Source organism: Paramisgurnus dabryanus, chromosome 14 (assembly GCF_030506205.2).
Source record: "Paramisgurnus dabryanus chromosome 14, PD_genome_1.1, whole genome shotgun sequence".
NCBI lineage: Eukaryota > Metazoa > Chordata > Actinopteri > Cypriniformes > Cobitidae > Paramisgurnus > Paramisgurnus dabryanus.
Window position 1 is genome coordinate 32,786,568 of NC_133350.1, and position 27,761 is coordinate 32,814,328.

The 27,761-nt window shown below is 37.5% G+C and overlaps 3 protein-coding genes across 6 annotated transcripts; 1 reads left to right on the plus strand and 2 right to left on the minus strand.

Annotated features, from left to right (window-relative positions):
- Positions 1–294: 294 nt before the first annotated feature.
- alg11 (ALG11 alpha-1,2-mannosyltransferase) lies at positions 295–7,308 on the minus strand. Its single transcript, XM_065265903.2, has 5 exons — positions 7,185–7,308; positions 6,387–6,608; positions 5,913–6,284; positions 2,106–2,683; positions 295–1,482 (listed from the first exon to the last, which is right to left on the minus strand). Exons 1-5 carry the CDS (start codon positions 7,229–7,231, stop codon positions 1,199–1,201), a joined length of 1,503 nt encoding a protein of 500 aa, XP_065121975.1. The 5' UTR covers positions 7,232–7,308; the 3' UTR covers positions 295–1,198.
- A 1,115-nt stretch (positions 7,309–8,423) lies between these two features.
- Positions 8,424–24,412, plus strand: rpn2 (ribophorin II). Of its 3 annotated transcripts, none has more exons than XM_065265955.1 (18): positions 8,424–8,566; positions 9,104–9,291; positions 9,536–9,631; positions 9,803–9,978; positions 10,054–10,129; positions 10,304–10,438; positions 10,910–11,086; positions 11,977–12,095; positions 13,059–13,164; positions 13,565–13,656; positions 13,742–13,856; positions 14,019–14,213; positions 14,376–14,462; positions 18,779–18,874; positions 19,011–19,086; positions 19,931–20,060; positions 21,406–21,503; positions 23,878–24,412. In XM_065265955.1, the coding sequence occupies exons 1-17, from the start codon at positions 8,554–8,556 to the stop codon at positions 21,455–21,457; spliced, it is 1,929 nt and encodes a 642-aa protein (XP_065122027.1). In that variant the 5' UTR covers positions 8,424–8,553; the 3' UTR covers positions 21,458–21,503; positions 23,878–24,412. The 3 variants fall into 3 exon arrangements, with proteins under 3 accessions (XP_065122027.1, XP_065122026.1, XP_065122028.1); XM_065265954.1 differs by having other exon boundaries at positions 21,406–21,453; XM_065265956.1 differs by lacking the exon at positions 21,406–21,503.
- Positions 24,026–27,505, minus strand: ghrh (growth hormone releasing hormone). Of its 2 annotated transcripts, none has more exons than XM_065265958.2 (6): positions 27,383–27,505; positions 26,824–26,909; positions 25,263–25,367; positions 25,043–25,111; positions 24,785–24,913; positions 24,026–24,695 (listed from the first exon to the last, which is right to left on the minus strand). In XM_065265958.2, exons 2-6 carry the CDS (start codon positions 26,901–26,903, stop codon positions 24,623–24,625), a joined length of 456 nt encoding a protein of 151 aa, XP_065122030.1. In that variant the 5' UTR covers positions 26,904–26,909; positions 27,383–27,505; the 3' UTR covers positions 24,026–24,622. The 2 variants fall into 2 exon arrangements, with proteins under 2 accessions (XP_065122030.1, XP_065122029.1); XM_065265957.2 differs by having other exon boundaries at positions 25,043–25,147.
- Between the last annotated feature and the right edge of the window lie 256 nt (positions 27,506–27,761).

Genomic DNA, 27,761 nt, shown 5'->3' on the forward strand with positions numbered 1-27,761 from the left:
ATCAGCAAGTCGAATACACTGAGAGAGCTTGCTGAAGTCTCCCACGAGAAGAAACCGTGAAAATGATGTAGACAGGGGTCGACCTGGCTGATATAGGTGGGTTAGCCCAACGTGACTCCCATAGTAAAACACTGAGTGAAGTTAGAAAAAGAACATGGTTATATACAGTTATTTTCAACTAGGGATGGGACGGGATTTCATATCATGATTATACTGACCAAAGTTATCAATATTATCATGGTTTTGTTCAAATGAGATTAAAATGTTCAAAAAAGAACTGATACACACACTGAAAACATTTGAACAAGTTTTATTTTTGAAAATCACAATTTAATATTTAATTTCCCTGAAATAATTTTTTTGGGAAAAAAATAAATCTGTCCAATAAGTTTACCGTGAATTAATACAATACATTATCCCTTAAATGCCTTCTTGTGCAAAAAAACTATGTTGCATGTGCACGCCTGCGTCAAACTGATTCTGGCTGGACAGGATTTACCGCGGTAATTAAACACGGTTGTAATGATAATTACATTTTTAAAGATAATACTAACCGTCAGGACATTTTATCGTGGCTAATCGTGAAACCGGTAATCGTCCCATCCCTTTTTTTAAACCCTGCATTGGGTCAAAAGGGACAAACCCAACACATTGTCGAGTTATATTCTGTGTTTCCAATGTGTGTGGAAATATCTGAGTCCTCCAGCTTACAGTTGAATAACTCTTTAAAACTTGTTGCAATGAGACAAAAAAGGTTTAATTATAGACAATAATATAATTTCAACATAATCAAAACTAAAATGAAACAAAAACATGTGTTCACTTATTTTATGTTACATTTTCATTCAAATTATGTGACATATTATTCAGTATCACTCTTAGTAATAAGTTAGAAGAAAGATATAAACTGCAAACCAAACTACAACAAGAGATGGGAGACAAAAAGGCCCAGGAAAGACAAAAAGAGCATAACCCTAACTGAAGATGTAATACCTGGCCTCCATTAGAGATATGAGCTGCAGCTATACACATTTGTAAGCAACATGTCAATTTTCCATGATGCATAGCCATTACATTTCTTAAATAGCAAATCCTCACCTTAACTCTAGAAACTGAATGATTCCTGGTCAATATCGGCCAGCACAGACTGGACTAACATTCAGCCAATTCACTCAGTCAGAAAAGACTAAAGAGCATCTCACTGTCCTTCTGTGGCCATCAGAGGTTCAATGGCAGCAAGTAAAGAGCTTTCGAACTCTTGATCTGAGAAGCGGGTGGCAGACATACGTGCCCGGCGTCGAATCTCTAACCGAGCGGCCGGAGTCATTGAAAGAATTCGTTCCATGGCGTCTGCGTAACTGTCTTCATCATCTGCCAGGAAGCCTGTTGGACCACCATCATAGGGTACTACAATGTCCAGCTTTGGCCCACCAGATTTGTGAGCAAGAATGATTGTTCCTGCAGCCATGCACTCCACGATACCTGTCAAAATGAAGAAGAAGATGAGTTATATCTGTGTACTCACTATAACCCCATTCACACAATACTTTGGCCCCAGAAAAGGCTTCTGTGTGAACACAAACACGTCCCGTAAATATTCTGGGATGGCTCCCATAAATAGGACCTAGTAACATTGCAGTAATATTCACGGAAAGCATTTTGTGCCGTCACCACAAGAAGTTATGATTCAGGTCTTTGACACAGGGATTTAAATGCAGAACAACATTCACAACGAAATATGTCGACAAAGATCAGTGCAGATCACTATTAGCGCTGAAGCATGTACATCGCACCTTTACATACTTTGTCTAATTACTTCAATTGAGAATTGAATGCTAAAACAATTCATGATAACATTTATGCATTTGACAGATGCTTATATATATACAAAGCAACTTACAGTGCAATACAAAGTATACATTTTTACTAGTATGTGGGTTTCCTGGCTTTGAACCCACAATCTTTTGTGCCGATAACCCAATTCTACACCACTGAGCTATCCATGAGCAAATATATCAGCATGCACCACTTTTATCCTTTGATGTACCTGGAGTCTAAATGTCGCAATTAATTCATAATGCAACAAACATCAATATTCATCTTACCGATCCCAAAATGTTCATTCCACATTGTGTGCAACCCGATTGTGGCTTCTGTTAGATCTTTCTTCAGTTCCTCATAAGATATATTTTGCTTAAACTCCACTCTGTCTGCCATATCAAGATCCTGACACAATCCCTTCAACATCAGTACCCTGTCTTCATCTTCCTGGTCACGACATCCACCAATCAACACTAGTTTTACGGTCACATGATCGTCAGGATCCTCCTCCATTCTGTCCAGAAGCTTTTTGAAAGCCTTGATTTGCAGCTGATGGTCTTTTTCAGGCCTGAACTGACCCACTGAGACCACGGTGCGACACTTTTTGTCGTTTTTCTCCTCACTCTCTTCCTTAAGAGGCACTTCCAGGAAGGCTTGGACATCACATGGTGGGTAGACGACACTGGTGCGATGAGGTGCACGCCACAGAGCCACGATGTGACCCAATGTCCAGGTGGAATTTACCATGATGACATCACTACAGGAGCCAGACAGGCCGTAGAAGAGTGCAAAGACACAATAGTAAATGAATTTGATGGCACTCAGCACAGGGTTACTGGAGATGTAGTCTGCATTATTAAACCTGAGGGTGAAGAAAGCAATTATGTCATTGTAAAACATACAGAAAAATGTGCCTAAAATACCAGGGATTAGTTAAATACCAGAACCGAGCAAAACCTGAAATGCAAGTATGCAGACTATTGTTCTCCCTTATTTAAAACACCGGTGACACCCATATACTTTTCAGTAGGTTTATGGACTGGAAACGATAATAAATAAGTTCATTTTCATGTATTATTTGCCATTATAAGACAATTTGTTCCAGTCCTTAATGCTAATACCCAATGAGTATCATGGCACAGCACACTAAGCAACATTAACATTATGTGAAACATTCTGCTACTGTTTACAGGCGGTCATGGACTATTTTTCTAGTACAAGGAATGCTTCTAGTGATTCTACTTCATGAGAGTTGCATTGATAAGTATTTTTGGTTTAATATTTGTATTGTATTGTAACAGTTTTATAAAAGCAATCATGTTTTAAAAGCTGTGCTGTATGGTAAATATGTCACTCCTGAGGGGGTTGCATTAACTCCTCTTTGTGCCTAACAACACCACTGCGATTTATAGTTGTGCAAAGGTTCCACGCCGTTGGCTTTGCATAACTCTGCGTAGCCTGCATGCACTTCTGCAAAATTGTACTAACGCGTCCTTTTTACGTGGACCGCAAGCACTGTGATTGGTCTGCTAAAACCCCTCCCATCAGGTCCTCATACGGATTTTCGCTAAGGGCATGTAAAAACAAAGATGTGTCAAGTTGAGCATTGATAAACCAAACTGCAACAAAAGTCGCTGTTCATTTACCCCAATCACAGCGAATCTGCTCAAATCATACACAACAAACTGCTGCTGCTTCTTCTTTGGTGGGTTTACTGGATCCGCAACAAAACAATCCTGACCGCCTGAACAAGGTATTTTCGGACTGGAGCGGTTCACTTGTGGTGAGAAAGCAATCTGACCCAACGGACCAACAAACCAGACTGAATATGATGGGTAATAGCATACAATCAGCAGTGCGTTGTATTACAATGTTCTAATACGCCTGGACAAACATATTTCAGACCAACTGTCCAAAACATAAAAAAAAATTAAAAAGTGTTTACCTAACATCTCAAAAAGATGGGTTTTAATCGCTCTGTGAAACAGTAAAAATTAAATAATATAAGGAGAGCTACAAAGTGAATTCTAACCATTGAGAGGACACTTTAAAGGTTAAGTGTGTAATTTTTAAAAGTATTTCTTGACAGAATTGCAAAGTAATATAAAAAATTATATTATCAGGGGTAGAGGGTAGACCGATATGGCTTTTTATCTGGCCGATGCCGATATTTAGAAATCAGGGCAGCCGATGGCCAATATGTTTGGCCGATTTTCTATATGTACATCAAAATCAAAATGTTCTCATCATTAGCAGATATTTCAATGTAAAAATGTCACTATTTAAGTCAAAGTATTTTTTTAAAAATTATGACTGGTCTTTCTGAAGAGTTTTACAACCTCCTCTGCACCATGCATTTATCAGACACAGATATTACCTGACACTCTGCTGTCATTATCTTTGATCAGTTTTTTACCATGGCTTTTATTGCTTTGTAGGATAAAATGCTTATTTGGTAGACCTAATAAATTATTTATTCATCATAAAGTTAACATAGTAAATGTCTATGTTTTTTAGTTGAGACTGTTATTTAGGGCAAATCTTTCTAAACACATTTACATTCTCATTTCTGAGGCGCTATAAGTGACTGATTGTGCTGACAGTGACGTCTTGTGAGTTTAGTGTTGGGACAGATCTGTTGTTTCAACTGTTCATTCAAAGGAGACACTTTGCGAATCGGACGCGTGGTGTTCTAATCCAGGCTGAGCAGCGCAAAACTGTAAACAAAGTGTTACTGTAACAACACGAAAAACATTTCCTCGGTGTAGATAATTTGGTCTTCCGACCTTTCGCCATCGAGTCAGTTTTATTTTGAGTATTAAAAGCAGGGAGACAGTTTAAAGACAGAAAGCGTGCACGCGCGGCTCTGCTCTCTCTGTCACGCAAACAAAACTCATCATCACTCATTAATCACATGAAATGAGCCTAATCTTTGCACGGACAGTGCACCGCGAGACATAAGCCCGTCGCGCTGTTGTACTGGCTGCTTAATTCGCGCGATTTTTATCTACATACACCGAGGGTCCCCTTACGTGGAAGTCGCCATTTTGTGCCGCCATGTTTCTACAGAAACCCTTAACGGACAAACTTTTTTACTAAGTTGTCTCTGTTGATGACATTTTTTGGAGTGACTACCATGGTTTCTCTATGCATTTCAAAAGCGAGGGAAGAGCAGTGGACTGAGCCATTGGTTGCAATTCGCAACCTTACCACTAGATGTTGCTAAAATGTACACACTGCACCTTTAATCCCATATATTTTAAAAAACAAAATGTTGTCTTTTTGAAACTTTGCCATGTGAAAGCGCACTGAACCAAGAAGAAACTGCAACATCACAACAATGTGAATCTCTATTTTAAAATAAAGCAAACGGTCTATATGTAAAAAAAAAAAACCTTATTCATGACACAGCACAGCCCCTCATACCTTAATACTTATCAAATAATTATAAAACTTAAAAAAAAAAAATTGCATTAATGGAAAGTCGCATTACAATTAAGCTATTGGCAAGACTGTAGAATGGCTATTAGTTTTAATGTGCACTGATGGACTTTTAAAAGCTTGCTTCAAGAGAGACATCAAGCCATTAAGATCAGAATCAGAAAGATCAGCCGGTCAGAATGGCCGCTATAAGGCAGCCTCCCAGACAAAAGAGTTAATCGTCAATCAGAATCCTCTAGGAGAGGTACTTAGCGCATGCGCATAATCGACAGGTCTTGTTCTTCTTGTTTTTACAAGATCTGGGGCCGTTGGAAATATGGTGAAGAAGTGACGCGACTTCCTTAAAAGAACTTTGGTTAGATTAAACACCGAAACACACTCAACAGGGCGAAAAAGAATGTAAAAATAAATACCTCCGATTTTTTTTTAACAACGACTTTCAATTTATACATGCCAAACTAGTGGGTAGGGCTATTGATGCACTGGCCACACCTGTTTCATGGCTTTACATGCTGGCTTTAAATGCACATGCTAATATTAAAATAAGCCCTAAACTACAATTCAATTGATAGGAGCTTCCTTTTACTTCCACATAAAACCGAACTTCAGGCTTTGAATCATTAGACTTAAGTCATGTTTTTCTTACTAACCTTGGGTTTCTTTCTCGAATTACAGACAGCATATCAGTGCTAATGGTGGGGTAATGCACATAGCTTCCCACATGACATCCACCGAGGTAACGAAACACAGGTAAGGTAAAAGCGTAGCCCATCGAGTCAATGAAGATGTCTGGGACAAACTCAGTCAAAGCTTCCCATCCGAGGAACATGGATCCTACGCTCTGCCCCAGAAGGGTGAAATATGGGTAATGTTTGGCATCCACTAGATGACGGTGTTTCAGAAACACAAACTTAACAGCTCGAGGGAGTCTGATGTTGAAGTTTCTTCTTGCTCTGTCTAAGATCTGTTCTGCTGTTACGTCTTGATCACCTGTATAGACCACAAAGGAAACATCCTGGTACCTGTATGTATTAAAAAAGGGGGGATAACAAGGTCATGATGTAGCCCAGTCTTGTTGATTTAAATGTTTCAGACAGCTAAATTCAAATGTTGAAACATCTGACCTGTTTTGAAGAGCACGTAAAGCACACCAAAGCACTCTTTCTCCTCCTCCTCCTGCATTGCAGTACGGGTGAAAGAACGCCACGGTCAGCCGGCCATCCTGAGATCTCCTGGTTTTCCTCTTCTTCTGAAACCAGCTTCTCAATCCAATGATAAGGAGGATGAGGATGACTGTAAAACCAAAACTCAGATAGATGCATGGCAATAGTAGAGTCCACAGCAACCTGAGGAAATCAATAAACACACAATAAACCTTTACTATTATTATTATTATTTTTATTAGTTCACAAACAATTCAATTTCTAACAAGATGCAAATGCAAATACATACAACCCTAAAAGTACATGACAAACATCATAAAGCTTTACTATTCAAAGTTGTAACGCTGTGATTTAAGACACTTATTCAGCCGAACAGTGTAAATACACATGAATGTCTTGAATTTGTTGTCACATTTAAAATCGTCACATCTAGTAATATAATGTAATAGATTAACCATAACCAACCAAAGCTGGCTTTTGACTTGTATTCAGTGGGTTGCGAGTGTTAATTTCAAATTCTGGATAGTATACAGAATAAGGATTAACCATAGTACATAGATACATGAGTGATGTGGTTGAAACAACCCAATAAACAAAATAAGTCGTTTGCGCATTCATTCTACAAAGAGAATGAAGTGAACGAGTAAAGTTGTGTGCGTAGATGTTTTTATAAATTTCCTTCGTGGCATGTGTCCGCCAAAGTTTAAAGTTTTCTCATTCAGCATCATGAACAAAATGTAGAGAATCAATATTTTTTACCTAAGTAATTCGCACAGACAGAAAGACTGGTGATCGTGCGCCGACATCTTTTTGACAACACAACTCTCGTCAGAACCCGGAAGCGCATGACGCTGGGTTGCCAGATCTACGTTACAACATACCCCATTAACCCACACATCTTAAGTTTATACTAGTTACATTTAAGACAGGCTCCCTAGGGATCTCCCTCACAAAAATGTGTTTTGTGTTACGCAAAAAAATTGAAGTTTTATTCTTGGTAGATAGAGTAAAATATTTCAATGCAAACATAGCAGACAAATATACTTTAATCCTGCGGGGATCACCCGTGGTAACCTATTATTTCTTTTTTTACAGTCTATGGTGGCACTGACCTGACAACACTTCTCCTTTTAATTTAAGATGAAGAAACAGCTTGAAAGACATTAGCTTATCATTAAATGAAGCGACAGCCTATCCACTAATCTTTATCATGTTTTACACAACATGTAGATTTACTATGATTTTAATGCTATTTTATAAGAGAATGCAGAGTAGGGAATGTCACGACAGGTAGAATTTATTTACGTAATTTTACCGCCAGCAAATATGTAGCATGTGATGTGATATTTTGTCTTATAAAAAAATGTTTTTTTTCCGTCATTCAGGTTTTCCCATAATGATGCTGAAAAAATATAGATTATTTTTTGTTTAGTATAGAATATCATATATTATTGCACAAAATTTACAGTAAGGCTACAAATCTTCTGCTTTTTCTTATAAAATAACATTTTAATAATACATAGCAAACATGCTGACGATTTATTCAAGTAAGAAAATTGTTTATTCAGTGTAGTGATGAAGACGGCTTGCCTTCAAAACAGCTTTGTACGCATCTATTGCCTGGTTCCTGATTGGTTAAAATGAGAACAACTGGTGAGAAATATCCAATCACAAACAGACACAAAGCAAAACGCACGCGCTCAGTCATTTAGAGGAAAACGGTAGCTTTTCATTCAAACTCAGACTTTATCGACTTCAAAACGTCTGAAAGTTTGAATTCCAATAAACAAGTTAACAAAAATTCCTTTAAGAGATTCTTGAATAAACAGTATTTGTCTCATGCTCCATTCATTTTGACATGCCGTGGCTCATACCATATCTTGACCATAGGGGTGGAACCTATATGACATTTCTTTCTAGTTTTATTAATTTTATTACTTGGCGTTTTTTGCAACCCATGATTTTGTTTTCCTAATTTAAAAATAAAATAAAAAATAAGTTGCTAAAGTTGTTTTGATGTCCGTTATTAGATCCAGTAAAAGCAGAGCTCGCCCTACCGCGCTGAAATAGGTTTCTTCCACGTGTCCCGGAAGTTCTCTGGGCTTTTGGTGACGCTGCATTAGGCGACATGGCTCAGCTCCGTAAGTTATATTTTCGCACATTTTTATAGTTTAATTTATGAATTACCTTCGTGAAATCACCTCAGTGATAAATGTGTTCATGATTTGCTTACTGTATATTTAGTGAGCGCGTTTAATCGTGTTTTATCTGTATAGTGGCGTTGCAGGTAACGTTAGCTTACAGCAGTGCAATGATTTGTTCTGATGTTAATAACCATTAAATATGATTTCAGATGCTTTATGCAGTGTTTATGTGCACAGTATACGGTATTTTATTCGTATGGTTTGATATGGTGTATTATGTGGTGTAATTTTAAATGAGTGCCTGTGTGTCATTCATTTGTCAAGAGCTGAATATGTCATTGCTGTTGGGTGACAATTATATCATTCCCTAAAAGTATTTTCCCCTTCACGGGTTTTGTTGGATTATATTAAAACGATAACAAACTGGGTTGTACTATGATGTCAATTTGTTTTCAGTTGCATTGCTAAACTTAATCAGTTACGCTTCTGCACAATTGGGTGCTCATTGTTATGGATGTTGTTTTTTCTTTAAAGGTTTCTTTAGCCTTTTGGTCCTTTCCCTGGTACTTGGGACCCAAACTCTGACACCAACCCATCATTTGACAGCCAGTGATGTGGCCAGACTCCAGGCTGTATTGAGTCAGCCCTTCACTGATCTCAAATCTGCCTATTATTCTGTTGTTGGACTTGGCAAGTTAGGAATCTTTGTTGCTGATGCAGATGTAAGAAAAAACTTTTTATATTGTTCAAAGAATTTTATAAAAATGAATATTTACAATTTAATGCATTTGGTAGATTCAAGGCATTACAAGGTAGACATTTTATCAGTATGTGTATTCACTGGGGATTAAACCCATGATCTTTGTACTGCTAATTCTAACACAATGCTTTACAGCTAAGTTAAAGGAACACAGATTATTATAACTATACTTTATAAGCTAATTTTATTGTTTATCTGTCCTACAGGAGACATGCAAGTTTATCAAGTCTAACCTGGACACCTCAAGCGTTGAGTCGCTGTTTTATGCAGCTGAGGCCAGTCAAGCTCTGTCTGGATGTGAGGTAACGCAGATTCTCATACATCGTATTACATGAACTTTTATTTCGTTGTCACTCACAAAAATATTCCCAATCATTTTATTTACATTAAGATGTATTCATTTTCACCCGTGGGTGAAATGCTCACTTTTAGTGCTGGTGTGTTAACTGTTTTGCTATATTTTGATGTGAAAGATTCTGGTGTCGAACGAGACGCGTGATTTGCTGTTGGCTGCTGTGAGCGAAGACTCCACGGCGTCTCAGATCCATCAGTCCGTCAGTGCTCTCAGTTCTCTCGGGCTTCCTCTAGCATCACAGGAAGTGGTCGGTGCCCTGAAAGCTCGTATCTCTAAGGAGGACAATGTCTTGGCGTGAGTTTATTTCACAATATTTAGACTCTTATCATTTGTCGGTTCTGTAGTCACACATCTTTTATCTCTTGACAGAATCATTCTGGCGCTGCAGACTGCATCGCGTCTCTCTCAGCAAGCTGAACTCACGGAGATACTGGAGGAGATTGAGGTGAGACGCAGATTGTTTTCTGAACACAGACCAATCAGGTGTAAGCTTGAGGCTACACTTATTTTACGTGACTACATTGATGAGTGACACATTTCCTGTCATTTAGCAGAAGGTGGCACTACGAACCATTTCTGTATTTTATAGTTTTATAGTGTTCTTCATTTTGTATTGTAGGATCTGGCAGCCCGTTTGGATGATCTGGGTGGAGTGTTTCTTCAGTTTGAAGAGGGTCTGGAAGCCACAGCACTGTTTGTATCTTCTGCCTACGCCCTGTCAGATCATGTGGACGTTGAGCCGCCACTTAAAGAGGTAGATCAGGCCCTCAGAAAATGCATGATGTAGAACTATGCAGAACAGATTTTTAGTGCGATGGTAAAAATCTGTAGCCTGGTAGAGCTTTAGTTTCACAGTTAATACTACAGTATAAATTCAACGCTAACCAGAATACAGATGGGTGCTTCCAGCGTAGACAGCTTTGCTTATAATTTCAGTTTGAAACATTGTGATTTTCTGCTTGCATACAATGTAAAAAAAATAAGTTGTTTAATGTAAAAAATTACAAATGTGAGTATATCTGATCATTCACAAGTTCACAAAGGCTACACATGTGGCTGTTTATGCACTAATGCCAGGCTGGTCTTTCATTAGATATTGAGTCTTTTGGTTTGCATCTATCAAGTTTCAACCTGAAAAAAATGAAATAAAACCGTTTCATGCCGTTTTCGTGTATTTGTAGTGCCTTCTCAAAAGAAATAACTGCTTTTCTGGTCCCCCTGGCAGGATCAGGTCATTCAGCTGGTGAATTCAATCTTCAGTAAGAAGTCATGGGACTCTCTGTCAGAGGCGTTCAGTGTGGCCAGTGCGGCTGCAGCTCTCTCCAACAATCGCTTTCATGTACCTGTTATTGTCAGTACTGAGGGCACTGCTGCAGTTTCCCACAGTCAACCCCTTCTACAGGTATATTTTTTTTTCTACACAAACTCATCCTACGTAATTTAAAGAACATTTTGTGAACATATAATCTTGTTAACCGTGTTCTAATTATGTCATATAAAAAATTATGTTCTAATTATGTCGAAGGTTATGGGGCACCCTAGATAGTCATTATAGGGCCGCCGTGATTTCAAAAAGTAAGATGTGATCCTGATTCAACATTTTTTGTTGGTCCTGCATCAACGTTTTAATCAAAGAAACAACAAATTACCCTTAACTGTAACCCGAACCATTCTTACCCCTCAAATTAGTATAAAATAATAGTTTAAGATTATTCTTATTGAAGACCCTAAAGGCTCGTACAGACTACATGACTTTAAAACGTTGGTCTGAACTGTGCGGTTCACACTACATGACTTGCTCTCTGTGAAATCAGGAGTGTTCACGTTGTTGATCAGTTCACACCACACGACATAACGTGACTGCCCCATAACCCAATCCTAAATCTAAAAATCTGCCAATTCCTCCAGAAAACAGTGTGAGGCGCAATTGAGGGTTTACATTTATTACAGAAGGAAATCTTTTGGATTAGTTAATTGTGAAATTGGGACAATAATGGACAGTATTGCTTTGTGGCACAATATTTTTAGATATACGTAGTATTTCAATTTTAATAAAATCCAGGGGACCCCCCAATTTATATTTGTGTGCTTCATAGGGAGTCCCTCAGTGCTTATAGGACGTCCGGGACCATTCCAGCCCCCCTCCCCCTTCATTTGTTCACCGCTCCTTTAATATTGAATAATCTAATGTTGACTAATATTGTAAATGTGTTACCTGACTCTAAAGATTGTTTTTTTTGTCACACAGCGAGCTCTTTGATGATGATCTGTATTTTGTGTGTTTGCATACAGCTTCATGTGACAGACGTTTTGTGGCAGCCGCTCACCTCAGCCACTGTACTGGTGGAGTCGGCCACTGCTGTGTCCGCGAAATCTGCCATCCTGAACCAAGCACCCTTCACTTTCAGAGAGTACATACATTTCATCAATCCCTTTAAATACTTTACTGTGGCATACACACTGCAAGCCATCTGGAGTGACAACCGCATTTAAATGCGGGAGTGAATCCCTTAAATTATCGTTCCATGTATGAACACACAGACCAAGACTTACTCCCGAAAATGATTGACACATGTGTAACCATAGCAACGTTCTGATTTCGTGTGGTTATCATTCACGACTTCAACCAAAATAATATTACAGCATTATGTTTTACGATAAACTTCCGTCTTTATGTTGTGTGTTGTGCATTTGTGAGGTTGCTTCCCAGGGCGCTGTCTTGCAGTGTTGCCGGGTCCACAATTTTTTTTATGGTGGTGCTTAACCGTTTATTGATTTGGCTCATTATCATGATTTTGGTGTGAAAATCTGACTTTTTTCATGTTTAAGTGCTATAATAGGGTCCACAGTGCTTCTATCAACTTAAAGTAGGTAGCAAGACTAATTACAATAATACCGCCCCTTAATATGCACTATACAACCACGGTACATTACACGATTCTGTAAATGCGGTTGTCACTACCTGCATTTTGCGGGAATGATTTTGGTTGTAGAATGCAGTTGTCACACTCGTAAATGACTAAAGTGTCTGTTTATAGAACAGGATTAAGCATTAAAAGATGACAACCGAATTTATATGCAGTGTGAACGAGGCTTGTATATGATCCATCTTCTCTGAGACACTGTTAGCTATATAGTTAGCAATGTTTAGCTATAGTGAGAAGAAAACTAATTTGATGTTATAATACAATGAAGATTTTTAAAAGACTAAGAAAGCCCTTTGACATCAACAGTATAGCCACTCTGAAATCTGCAGCGTTAAACTCGCTGTAGGTGTCAATACCGCATCACACTGGACATGTAAAGCAATTGTAAGCATGAGTTTTAATTTTAAATATTTTTTGTGTTTTTAAGTCTTTCTCTGTTTTCTACAGTGGGATTTTTGAGCTGAATTTCATGGCCAGCCAGCCAGCGAGTGGCTACTATCAGTTTTCTGTTGCCATCAGCGGCGACAGCCGGTTTATTGCCAACAACGTTGAGGTAATCTGAAACTTTATACAAAAAGTTAAGTAGTTAAGCTTGTGTAGCATTTTGTCATGACTCAATTTATATAAGAGGACAAAGGGTTGACCTAAAAGTTTAACTTGTATTTGTCGCAATGATCAGCGTTCAGATATTTAATTGGTCCAGTGGTCCAGACTGTTCATCTTATAATTGTGAGGTCAAGTGAGCGTCACATTTGCTGTAGGAAATTTCCATCAGGTCAAAGGTTTCTTCCTCTAAACAAAGGATTTTAAAAAATGCCACACAATTCCTGTAATTGCTGTATTTTTCTGTTCTTTCCTACATGTTAAGCCTGTTAAATGTCCATTTTGATGTATTAGAATAGTTTCGTCATTTTCAAAGCTTCATATTTAACCTTTAATTTCCACTTTCTCAGCTCAAGGTAAAGGTCTCTACCAAGGTCGCCATCAACAACATGGACTTGTCTGTGGTGGATAAGGACCAGAGCATTGGCCCCAAAACCACCAGGTATGATGAGCTTTTATCTCATGTTTTATATTGTATGCCTGTCATTGCAAAATTGTGCCGACTTACGTGCCAAACTGTGTTTCAGAGTGGAATATCCAAGTAAAGCCAAGGCGTCGTTTATGGCAGACAGCCATCAGAACTTTGCCATGACGTTCCAGTTAATCGATGAGACCACAGGAGTGGAGCTCACCCCTCACCAGGTGCTTGTCACAAACTGGCTTGAGCTGATAATAATATCAATAATAATATATATATTGGGACTTCTTTACTTTTACTTTTATGTTGCTGGACTGTAAAGAACAGCAGAACTACTTCAAATGTGCTGTTATTGAAGATGAATTAATTCTAGTCGTTCCTGTTAGACTTTTGTGAGGTTACACAATCAGAAGACGGGTCAGGAGGTGGTGTTTGTGGCCGAGCCCGACAGCAAGAACCTGTATAAGTTTGAGTTGGACACAGCTGAGAGGAAGACAGAGTTTGACTCAATTTCTGGAACCTATGCTCTTCACCTGATGGTGGGAGATGCTACGCTGGAGAACCCAATCTTGTGGAACGTGGTAAGGAAGTTATTTCTATTGAAGACCGCTTGAGCTGTGTTTCTTGTTTGGCCTTAGTTTGCATGTAATCTGTATTTAAGACTGTAAATTTCCTTGTTAAGAACTTTAAGTCAGTTGGAGGACCGATTTAATGTATTTAATATGTCTAATGTCTTCTCAAAGGCTGATGTGGTGCTCAAGTTTCTGGATGAAGAGGCACCTTCAACAATTCAGGCCAAAACATTGTACACACCCAAACCAGAAATCCAGGTAAGCGGTCGAGAGAGACTAACAGCTTTTCATCCTGTCACTTGGACTGGGCTGTATAGCGAATACTTACAATTGTAATGAAGTGACATACTTGCAAGTATAAGAAAGACTTCAAGGTGCAAAAGAGGATGTTTTCGCCGACTAAGAAGCGTAAGAACAGCCCCCCTCCTTCACAGCTCATTTATAGGGAACGGCTCCCAAAACTCATGCACAAGTATTGGAACATGTGTGTTTGTTTACCATCGGCATATGCTGTGTCGCGTCAGTGGATTCATTACATAAATGATATGATAATAAACACATAAGACGTAACGTTAGCTCAGTTGACGCTACTCCCATTTCAACTAGCATGTAGCAGACTGGTCACTGCCTTACAACTACAGTACAGGAACAACGTTAATATGCCTGAATAAAAGTACAACAATAATTATTCCTAAAAGAAAGAATAATCACTGTTACCTGTCGAGAAGAATTTCTGTGAACTGCGTGTCTGTCTTGACACCTCTATGTTCCTTTGTTGCTCTCCAGCGTGGAGAAACATTTCAAAGAACCACTTTGGTTAGATTACGTTATTCTGACAATTTTTTCCTCTTCTCACGGACTTCAAAAAAAGTCTTTCTTTTGCATCCTCCTTCGAGTTTCTTCTCTTCCATGGTGCAAATTCGAGGAGGAAAGCAGGAGCAACAATGAAAACAAACCGAAACTAACAACAGAGTTTCATGCGCTATGCACATAAGTCGCCTGTGTAAAGTTACTCTCACAAGAAATGTAATGGCAGCGATTGACAAGCCAGAAGGCCAATTGCTTACATGATGATTGCGTAAACCAGGGTTCACCAAATGGCGGACCCCGGTCCGAATCCGGACCGCAAGATGCGTCGTTCCGGACCGCAAATCCTTTTGACGCAATGAAATAAATAAAAAGCAAATACTTTTTAACGTTATTATAAAATCCTTTTTATATCAGGCACTTAAAGGCAGCTCAGTAGCGCTATTTGGGTCCTACACCGACCCAGGTTTGAGTGCTGCGCGCCGACACGAACAATCACAGACAGATGTGCAGCGAAGAGAGCAGAGAGTGAAAAACAATGGCATTCTCATAAATTAGGAAAGTTGGTGCTGAAAACTTATTTTTTGAGGTGGGTGGAAAAATACGCATTTATTCTTTCTCATTTGCTCGGAGTCTGTTGCGGTTGTCAAAAGTGGTAACATTAAACGCTATTACGAAACTAAACATAGACACTTTGAAGAAACTTACCCTCAGCAGTACGAGGGAAGGGTGCGAAAAATAAATGAACTAAAAGCCCAGTCTGAGCGACCCACACGGGTCCTCACTCACTTCCACCCAAAAACGAGCCTATGAGTGTTCACTGAAAATACAGTGGATTTTAGGAAAGCATAACAAGCCCGTTACAGATGGGGAAATAGTGCATGGATGCTGCGTGAAACATTTTTAGATGGAAAAGAAAGACATGAAGTGAGGAAAATAATATTTAAAATGTTAGCTGGAAAGGACAAAGCAATTTCTCCCACTAAAGTTATCAGACAGATTAATGTATGCAAGTTAACATAAATGTAATGTGATTTTTTTTAAACTAGGAAGATTATGCTTCCATCTTTAAGTTAAACTCAGTTTAACCTGATTTATTTCATTTGAGCTTATTTACATTTTTATAGACTTAAAGGAACAGTACAAATTAAGAGAGAAAGTCCATATGAATTAAGAGAGATTATTCAGAATACATGATAACTTACATTTTGTTCAATAAAAGCAAATATTTACACTAATTTCTTTAGTCTGGTGAAAGCCGTCAATTTATGTTTTTACGTGCAGTACATAATTGTCCAGACCTTGGCTTGGAGGAGGGTTCATTTCTGGACCTCAAGCTATTTTAATTGAAGACCCCTGGCGTAAACGGTTGCCTGATGTTTTTAAGGCCCTACATTGTGCACAGATGATGTATATTAATATTACTTTCAGTGCACCTAATAAATATCTTTTATCAGTCAAGTAATATTGCAAAAATGTATAAAACAAACATCATATTTAGAGCATCTCTAAACTTCATTAGCAAACACTGTGTTAGATGTAGGTTTTTTTTTCTTTTATACTCTGAATAAACGATTAATTTGTTATTCTTGAATTTCCTAATATTAGTATGAATGTTAATGTTTTAGAAGACAAATGCATGCTTAAAGGTATAGCGGAAGATTTTCGTTTTCCGGGTGGATCACCACTGTTATTGGTCATCCCAGATTACAATCATTCTGATTATATGTTGACGTATAACCGTCGCACGTGCTCGCCTCTACGTTCGCTTTCTGCACATGCGCACTTTCACGTGTATGTGTGTTGTGCTACGGTTTCAACCATTCATTGAAGGTCGCGTTCTCACTGTGTTTTTTTCAAAATGTCTGAGGGTCGCAAGAGAAAAAGTGTCTACGAATTGTATGACAAGAAGAGAAAGGACTTTAAATAAAGAAACAAGACCAGATGTTTACGGGAGACTATTTCACACGCTGGCATGAGCTAAAAGGACAGGTTGGGCTTTCCAGGCGAAGTTTCTACTGGTACATTTTGTCATGCTATTTGGAGAAATCCATTTAAAATCACTGCTGGTAAAAGTTGATGTAAGCTATGATTTGCGATGCTAGCCCTGGCACAAGTCACGAACCGCACAGACATGGTAAACATGCCGACAGAAACTTGTAAACAGAGCGAAGAGAAGAACTGAGCTCCTGCACGCTCTCTCTCTGTCTCGTGCACGCGTTTAACAGGCGTTCCCTCTCGGGCAGAGATGTTCACAAGTCTCTGAGCTCGAGTCCGAGTCAAGTCTGAAGTCTTTGACCTCGAGTCCAAGTCAAGTCTGAAGTCTTTGAGCTTGAGTCCAAGTCAAGTCTGAAGTCTCTGGGCTCGAGTCCAAGTCAAGTCTTGAGTCTCGTTGTAACAAATAAAACTCTAATAACAAATAAAGAAATTATAAACATTTATAAAAAAACAAAGATGCACATTAAGTAATGTCTTAAATTAGCATTAGGTACAGAAATTAAATTCAATGGATAATAACACTGTCTTTATTGTACAAATTATATATTATTATTATTATTATTATTATTATTATTATTGAGCAATAGAAGTGATTTTCTGTTTGTCTTGGGTTGTTTGATTAACATAAATGACACAGACTTAAGTAGGTTAATTGAGGTTACTGTCTCTTTATTAAGAACAAATAAGCCCAGACTGGTTTCTGACTGATTTCTTAAGACACAAACAAAAATGTTTTTATTAGAAAAAGAATACTGTGAGATCATTTTGCGTGTATGTGCCTTGTCAAGAAAAGAAAGATTTTATGTTGGCTTAACTTTTGAAACACTTCTCTCTGTATGTGCCCTACTGAGGGCACTTAAACGCGTGCTCAAACACAGGCAGAGAATATTCCAAACAGCGCTACAGGAAGAAGATGCAGCAGTCGCTTCACATAAAAACGTTACGTTGTTTTTCATTGCTCTATTCAGCAAATGTATGTTAATGGACTACACTACAGTATGACACAAAGTAGCGCAACTCTGGACCTGACTGGAGCTGGACCGGATACACTTAACCGCATGTGCGTACAGAAATCTGCTTACTTGAGCGCCTTTTTGCGGTTAAATTGTTTAACCATTTAAACAATTGCAAGCCTTAGAAACACGTTAATGACAAACTTACCCTATTTAAATTGCATATTAATCCGCAAATCGCATGCGAGCCGAACCGCGGATCCGTCACAGCACTACCCAAAGCTTCAGATGAATGCCACAGCAGCGGCTGCCTGCAGGTACAGTCAACATGTATGTTCGCGGCCTCGCGCGCGGAGCAGATACGTCACGTGTTACGTCGTGGGCAAGTTGTAGGTAACGGAGGGAGGGGTATGACAGCGAGCTCATCAGACGTTTCCTAAAAATAAACATTGTTCACGAGTCGCATGGCTCGAGTCCGAGTCGAGTCTGAAGTCTTTGAGGGTCGAGTCTCAAGTCGAGTCTGAAGTCACTGTGTGTGCGACTTAAGTCGCACTCGAGTCCGAGTCTCAAACTCGAGTCCCCATCTGCTCTCTGGAGCATTTTTTTTAAAATATCGAGGGGCGGTTCTTTTAAATAATTCGGGAAAATCTTCCGCTATACCTTTAAGTAGTGAAAAACACTGTGTAAAACACGTTGTGATTCCATTTTCAGTTGTCGTTTGGTTAAACTGACTGACTTATTAAATATTAACCTTTTAAACTGTCCAGCCCTGCTTGTTACCGTGTTCCTGGTATTAATAGCATTGTGTTTGTACAGCATCTGTTTAGGGAGCCAGAGAAGAAACCACCAACCGTTGTGTCTAATGCATTTACTGCCCTGGTCCTCTCCCCATTTCTTCTTCTGCTCATACTGGTAAGTTGAACTCTTTATCTGGAGGACTGGAAAAATTGATATGCATAAAAGTTGTAAAAACTGTTAATCACTGTGATGCTGCTATGTATTTAGTTATTCTTTACTCATTTATGTTTCTCTTTTGTCTCCTATTCAGTGGTTTAAACTGGGAGCCAATATCTCAAACTTTACTCTGTCGCCCAGCACTATTCTCTTCCATATCGGCCATGCAGGTGAGATGAGGACCTCATTCTGGTCTGTCACCAAGCTGAAACACGTTGTTATATTACTGGAAAGAAACTTGTGTTATGTGTATTTTAAAGACCATAGCGCATGCAAATACAGTCGAATTGCAAGTGGATGACTCTAAAGACAGGTGTAAATTGAGTGTAAAACGTTTTGAGTTCATCCATTGGTGGCGTAAACACGCATTTGGACGAATGTATTGGAGCAGCCACAAAATACAGCCTGCTCTCCACATATTGGTCTAATGTGGGATGTGTGGAGTGTTCAGCGCAGTCTTTAGATTATGTATCTTTAGCACTTACATATACACATACAAATCGCTAAGCAGCATGTTTTCTAACAACACAAGCAGCGTAGTGCGTGTCATCTTAAGCCCCTCATTTCTCACGCTCGTGTTTTAACCACTTGCCCATAAACCATTCCCTCGAAGTAATCAGTACAAAAGCAGAATAAATCCTTTTCAAGCAGCAAGAATGGATTATATTTCCAAAAACTTGCAGCAGTCGGACGTGCAAAAGTGCGTACATTTGCTCAGACCCTGACATGGTGCTAAGCACTTTTCCACGTCAAAGACCGTTTTTATAAATATGAACGATGCTGTGTTTTTTTGTGTATGCATACTTTTTTAATCAGGCCCCAGGTGTAAAAGCGAATGTGTGTTTCTCTCCACCACTTGTGATCTGATCAAACAAAATGCATTTTACTACTAGGTGTAAGCAAGCTCTTTGTGTATAACTTCATAATCATATAATACTGTAATAAAATAGTTATAAGATTTGATTTATTGTTGATACTTTTATTATGTCCTTTGTTTTTTTTCTTCACCTCCAGCTATGTTGGGTCTGATGTACGTGTACTGGACTCACTTAGACATGTTCCAGACTCTGAAGTATCTGGCTATCATCGGCAGCCTCACTTTCTTGGCTGGGAATCGAATGCTGGCACAAAAAGCTGTGAAAAGGTAATGTTTCCATCCTGCTTATTCAAAACACTTCCACAAGCTAATAAGAAATAAATAAAAAGTTAATCTTTTAAACTTATATAAAGGTGTGCAAGGTCATGGTATAGAAAAGTGCTACAGGGCTGGACAACAGCAAAAAGTTCTTGCAACTTGTAACGGCTGTGTCACTGTTTCTCTCTCTCTCTTTGCTTAATTTAGGCATGCGTCACCGTCTCTAATGATCTTCTCATATTTTGTCCTTTGAGACTAGATTAATCTCACTGGTTTAGAATTAATTTTTATTTTACTTTTTGTGTGCACTTCTAAATAACAACCTTTGGTGGGTGGCAAGTATCTTAGGGGCTCTCAGAAAACCACTGAGGGAACTTAAAGGTGCCGAAGAATGTTAAACTGTATTTATCTAGACAGATTATAAGAGTTATGTACATGGTAATGTCATATCGTGAGCCTCAAACACAATTGTTGCAGTGGCCTAGTGGTTCATGTAGGTTGTCTACAAACCGGAAGGTTGGTGGTTCAATCCCCGGCTCCACTGGACCAAGTGTCGAGGTGTCCTTGAGCAAGACACCTAACCCCAGCTGCTCCCGATGAGCTGGCTGGCGCCTTGCATGGCTGACACCGCCGTCTGTGTATGAATGTGTGAGTGAATGGGTGAATGTGAGGCTAATTGTAAAGCGCTTTGGATGGCCATAGGTCTGTTAAAAGCGCAATATAAATGCAGTCCATTTACCATTTACCATGAGTTGTGCTGTGAAACAGCCAATCATAGCAGAGCTCAACATTATTATTCATGACCCTTCCAAATAAGGCAATTACAGCCCTTTTTATTATAGAGGTTGATAGATGGACATGTAAAACTGATTCTAGATAATTTTTGGACTTAATAAAGCCACATACCTTCAATGTAGATATTAGAGAGCAATTTAACAGATTATTTAAATGCTTTCTTTGGCACCCTCAAGTGTCTTGACATTGTTGACGTTTACACCAGGATGGGGTTCACAAAGGTGCTGAATTTTGCTTGTCTAGAGATTTTTCAGTATAGCCTTTCTAATGAAACGCATATACGCAGTGATTTGCAGATATAAAGCTAACACAACATTATTTTTACTGTTGTTATTGTATTTTCATATAAAAACATAATCCTGTAAAACTAATAGAAATTGTAATTTTTTTAATATACTGTAGGAAGTTGCTACCAATACCACTACCTTCAGCATTACGTCCACTGAGTTACCTTCAGCAATAACATCTCTGTATGTGTGACCGACATAAGCCTCAGTGCTTATTTCTTTAACCTTTCTGCTTGTATTTTTCCATCCTTTCTCTTTCTTTGCCCTTTCAGGATCGCTGCTGAGCAAAGTAGTAGGTTGGCAAAGTATAGAAGCCTGCGGTAAATGACAATATGTTTTTTAAAATAAAAGGCCGATCTTCCAGGCTAAAGTAAGGCTTGCCGCTGGCATTTTTGCATCCCATTATTTGACATCAAAATTTTAATGGCAACATCAACTGCATGGCTGTGTTGGTTTGTTAATGATGCAAAGCTTTTTCATTGAAATATTGTGGCAATTCATAACTGTCCAAGCATAGTTTTCACATTGTGCTGTTGTTTATCGATTGGTTGTGATTTTGAGTGTTGTGATGCCTTGTTTTAACTTAAGTTTGTGTCTCACTTCATTAGTCTGTGCAGTGATGACAGCTAACCTGCAGTTCATTCCCCACCTGATAAATTGCCTAATCTGAGATATGAACTTATTTTTTGCCCCCAAGTCCTTTTTGTCACCACAGAAGTTTCTTGGTTGCTGAATTGCCTGATTGAAGTTTTGCATGAGCAACAATTTGGAAAGCACCAAAGGGGTGAATTCACTAAAACGTTGCTAAGCGCAGTATTTCACTGGAATACCTGAGAGTTCACATATACCATCAAATGTGTTTGTCAAATGATTTGAAAAGAGATGCACCGATTAAAAACGAAAATTCTGCGCTTATTGCGCATTCGATTACTTAGAATGACATCTTCCGATATTTTGCTTTTTACTCAAATTATGATGCTATTAAAGGATTAGTCCGTTTTCTTAAAAAAAATCCAGATAATTTACTCACCACCATGTCAGCCAAAATGTTGATGTCGTTCTGTGTTCAGTCGAGAATAAATTCTGTTTTTTGAGGAAAACATTCCAGGATTTTTCTCATTTTAATGGACACCAACACTTAACACTTAACTAAACACTTAACAGTTTTTTTTTAACAGAGTTTCAAAGGACTCAAAATTAACCCAAACGAAGCATTAGGGTCTTATCTAGCAAAACGATTGTCGTTTTTGACAAGAAAAATAAAAAATATGCACTTTTAAACCACAACTTCTCTTCTTCCTCCGGCTATGTGACGAGCCAGCGCGACCTCACGTAATTGCGTAGTGACGTAGAAAGGTCACGTGTTACATATATGAAGTGCACATTTGCGGACTATTTTAAACAATAAACTGACACAAAGACATTAATTAGTATCATTCGACATACAACAACGTCAGAACGGTCCTCTTTCTCCACAACACTGGGGTGTAGTTTCGCATACATCATCCGTGACCTCTTGACGTGATGACGTTTTGCGTGAGGTCGCGCTGGCGCATCACAGGACCGTATATAGACGAGAAGTTGTGGTTTAAAAGTGCATTTTTTTTTCTTGTCAAAAATGACAATCGTTTCACTAGATAAGACCCTTATGCCTTGTTTGGTAGAGTCCTTTGAAACTACGTCGAAAAAAAGGGTTGGGGTCCATTAAAGTCCATTAAAATTAGAAAAATCCTGGAATGTTTTCCTCAAAAAACATAATTTCTTCATGACTGAACAAAGAAAGACAGTCAACATTTTAGATGACGTGGTGGTGAGTAAATTATCTGGATTTTTTTTAAGAAACTGGACTAATCCTTTAAATCCTAGAAGTGCGGAGCAACAACTGCAACTCTCTTGTCATTGTCAGACAATTCAAAGAAATCACACAGTATAAGTTCTGATGCGTTTTTCTGTCCCCTTTGATCATCAGGATACAATTTTTAATGAAAACTACATTATTAGATGGGAATTAAGTCAAGTGAGTCTAAAGTGCAAACACAACTTTTTCCTATATGCAAAGTAGTTTTGTTACAGAATACACAAAACTCCCAATTGTAAGTGTTTGTCTGGTGAAAATAAAGTTGCAATATTATTGCCTAAAAAAGAGAGAACATTTTTCAGTATCTTTTGGGTATCATTAAATGATCAAAAGAGAAGAAAGCCTTTATAACATGACAAATATCCATACACTCAGTAGCCCAGCATGCTTTGGGCATTAGGAAATGATGTATTATTCCAGCAGTCTCTGCCAGATTGTGATAGGCGGCTGTATCATCCAAAACCAACTGGCCTCAAGTTGAGGAAATGTCCCATGCAAATTTTGTTTTGTATCTTTGGTCATGATTTGCATTATTCCAACTGAATCAGGTGGTAAAGTTCTGCATACAAACAATGTTATTAACAAGCACAGGTTATGAAGAATTCTTAGTGAATTCCCCCTCATGTTTTGAATGTTGAATGGTTTGTGCATGATTAAAGTACTTTTCACATATGTTGTTTCAGATGAAATCATTTACATGACATTATTTATACGTCTTTGCAAGGCAGCACTGTATTGATTTTACTCAAATATTCTGGTTAGGGTTTAACTTAATCTAAATTTATAACCTTAACCTTTTCTTTGCTTCATCTTGAGCACTGATATTTGGTTAACTACCGTGGAAATCTAGTATTAATAAAGACCTTTCCTTTTTTCTCTTTTTCAGACTCAAGGCAAAATAATCTTGGAAAAAACATCTAAAGAAGACCATGGATGCTTTGGTTTCATGTTTGTCTTTATTTAAGAAATCTGGGAAGAATTGGTGGAGGTTTAAAAGTTGAAACAAGACTTTAAAAAAAGAAAAGTTCCCAAAATGAAGTTTGACATCAACAGATTTATTAAGGATCATGCAGTTTGCTTTTCACTTTGTTCATTTGAAAACTGAATGCACTGTAAGGAATTTGCTACATTGAGGATATACAATGATTGTTGCTTGTACAGTAACTTGTGTTTGGTGGTAATCCAAAAGAAAGTTTATGGTGTTCATCCACTGTTTCTTTTGATGTTTTTTTTTTAAATGCAAATTCATGATTTTTGTAATGATTTAGCATATTCATGTTGGGTGGATTTTCTCTTTGTATCAAAACATCAGAGCAGGGGTGTTTTTGTCATCACAATTGGAATTATTTGGTCATTCATCAAAACACAAATGGCTCAATGTTTTTTTTTTTAATGAAAAGAAATAAAACAAGGAAAACACAGCTTGTGGTTATTGGTTGAACAATAAAACGCACAGAAGTAAAGGGTTAAAAGAAGAAAGGCCAGTCATGCACATGTGGCTAAAAGTCAACTATTTTAAGAAATAACAATGTAACAAAATACAGTAAGTTAAGGTGCTGACCAAACAAAACCTTGCAGAATTAAACAGTGTATAGACTATTATTTATAGAGTTTTCTTTGTGAGGTTCTCTTTACTCCTGTGGTAGACTTGCCGAGCATTCGATGTCTGGTGTCATTCCACAAGCACACATAGGGCACAGAAAACTGCAGAAAAGATTTATTGAAATTAAATAATCTTCTTTAAAATAAGACTATTAAAGTGTTTATACAGTGCAACACTACTGTCAACTTACAGTGTTTTTTTAACTCTTTGTGGCTCCCTGTAACTTTGTTCCTTCTCAATGAGATTCATATCCACATCTTGCTTGTAGGTGTCTCCGTAGATACCGGACTGGCGTTTTACATAGTTCTTAGTTTCTGTTCTGTTTACCGAAAAAAATAAAGTGAAGTTTGGTAAGATTTTACTATAAACCACTGCTCCCCAATAACAACAAAACTAATCACAAATTTAATGTCAGACAAAGCAGTCCATGTAAAACGTGAAAACATACCCAAGTCTTTTGCCCATCACTGTCTGAAGGAATTTTCTGGCAGATACTTGACCGAGGACTTTTCGGTAGCTGTTGGTAAAAATGGCATCAGCATGTCTTCCATACCTAAAATAAAAAGGTATTTAAAGCTCCAGCAGAGACATATTATTGTTTAAAGAAAAATACATAGACCCTAGATGAATGATGTAGGCAAGTTTAATGTTAGTAACAGAAGACCGACCTAAACTCTACATCTGGTGTTTGTGAGGAGGGTCTGTCTGCTGACAGCTGCAACGGATCCTCGATGGAGGAGGTCATTAATATTGCAGCCGCTCTCTGACCGAACCTAACAAAAAACACTTTTCTTATCATCACTGGGAAATACATAATATGAACATTACCTATAAAAAATTGTTGAAAAGTGAAATCAAAGAGTTTTTTTTAATGCAAGACAGGTACTGTTTTAATCCAAGTTTTAGTAGGACTGACCATGGTAATTTTACTCCAGTGTATTTTAGTCTCTGTAGATGATGTTGATTCTCAACATTATTTTAACTCTCCACATAACGTTTAAATATTTTGATTACACAGGAAACATAATATAATTAATTTAGTAAGTTATCTTTTATTTATACTAAATACTAAATAAACTAGCAGATAAAATATTACATGTTCCACAAAATATCTATATTTCACATAAACTATTAAAAGTCTCGGTTCTTTATATTTAAACACATTTCTGAATAGTAATGTAAACAATTCAGTAATGAAACACTTCTTGAAACCTAGAAAACCTCAACATTTCCATTTCTTACTAGTGAATAAAAAAATTACAAACAATAAAGTGTTTTGCCCTAATATAATGTGTCCTAAAAAGAACTTGTCCCATATATTAGTTGACTTAAATTATGTCATTCTGCTTAACCAACCAACAGTTATTAATATGATAAAAAAATCATTGAGGTTTTAATTCAGGGGGGAAAAACATGGAAAACCACTGCTAGAGAAAACAAGCATTTATGCAAATTTACTCTTGATTTAAAAGCATGCAAACAGAGAACTTTACTGTCTGATTACAGTCTCACACTTAAATCAAAACGATGATGAAAATTTAAAGAATGCTAATTTATATTAAAAACAATATTAAAAATACCGCATTGAAATTGTTTAACTTGTTTAACAAAAACTTTTTTGAAGCTGCATGTTTGTAGAGGTAACAATATTACAATATGACTGTAATACATTTTTGCAGGTAAATCCTAAAATGACACCCAAACGCCACTCACCCTGCTCTCTGTATTTCTTCAGAAAACAATATTAAATATTAAAATTACAATATTTGTGTAAAAATAAGTTGTGCACTTTTAGTAACAAGGGATGGAAATATGTTGAAAAATGAAAATGAGAATGCTATGAAAATATTATTAGATATATTTCTATTCAGGACAAAAAAAAAAATAAATGGACATAACAGTTTACTACATATTGTTTGTTTAGCCTTGAAATGTATTAAAACTCAATTAAACCAAAATATTTGAAAAAAAAATTGTTAACAAACTAATGTAATGTGTGGCTGAATTATGCTTTCAGTTAAAATAACACACACTGTACGAGTTATTTAATCTCTACCATGAATTAGACCTTTTATTAATATGCTTTTATTTACCAAAAATACCAACATTTAAGAAATAAAATACTAATAACCAAACAAGTCATATTAATACTAAAAATAATGTATTATAAAATACTGGATAATAATTTTCATGTAAAAAAACATAATGCGTTCAGAAAAGCAAACTGACCTGAGTGTAGGATAAAGTGGAGATGATTTTACCAGCAGCACCAGACAGCAGACTGCCAGCAGTGCCGTTCTCTGCATCATTCTCACCTGAAACACAACTCACATTACATTTCACAATCTGCTGAAGCAATACTTTCACTTACTGGGCTTTAGTTAATTGACCTCAGTGGACCCTGTAATTGATTTTTTCCCCTCTGTATTTAATTCCCTGTGAGATGTGCATTACAGATTCAATCATTCACAAATCACATTTCAACAAGACATAAAATAACCTAAAACATAACACAAAAGTAAAGGAGGCTTAATGGGATTTAATAGGACAACTTTTCAAGCAACAATTATTTTCTTGATCTTTAGAAAGTAATATACTAAAACCCACATAGGCTACACTGTAACTTCAAGAACATTATAAGATCCATAAAACCACAAAGTCGGCAAATGCTTTTTTTGTGGGGGCTCTCTTCGAAAGAACAATGAAAATGTTTTACTTTCTAATTCAAAATGATCCTTAATTAGTAAATTATGTGAACTTTCAAGAAAAAAGCTTAAGCTTTATTTACCTTATATTTCCTTCTTGATATGCTCTTCTGGATGCTTTTTGAAGATATTTGACAACCCAGAGATGTTGGTGTTACTGTTGCTCAGGGTTTGGTTTCATTCTCAGCCTCTCCAGTGGCTGTAGTGATGCTTAATGAAGGAGTGAATGAGACTCAGGTAGGGATTATTATTCTCTCTCTCTCTCTCTCTCTCTCTCTCTCTCTCTCTCTCTCTCTCTCTCTCTCTCTCTCTCTCTCTCTCTCTCAAAAAAAAATATGGTTCACAACTTAACCTAGGCTGATTGTACAAGTATTTTATACAGAAAGGCTCATTCAACTCTCATTACAAAAATAAACAATGTTTTTGGTGTATTGATTCTTTTTCTGATTTTACTAAGGTAAC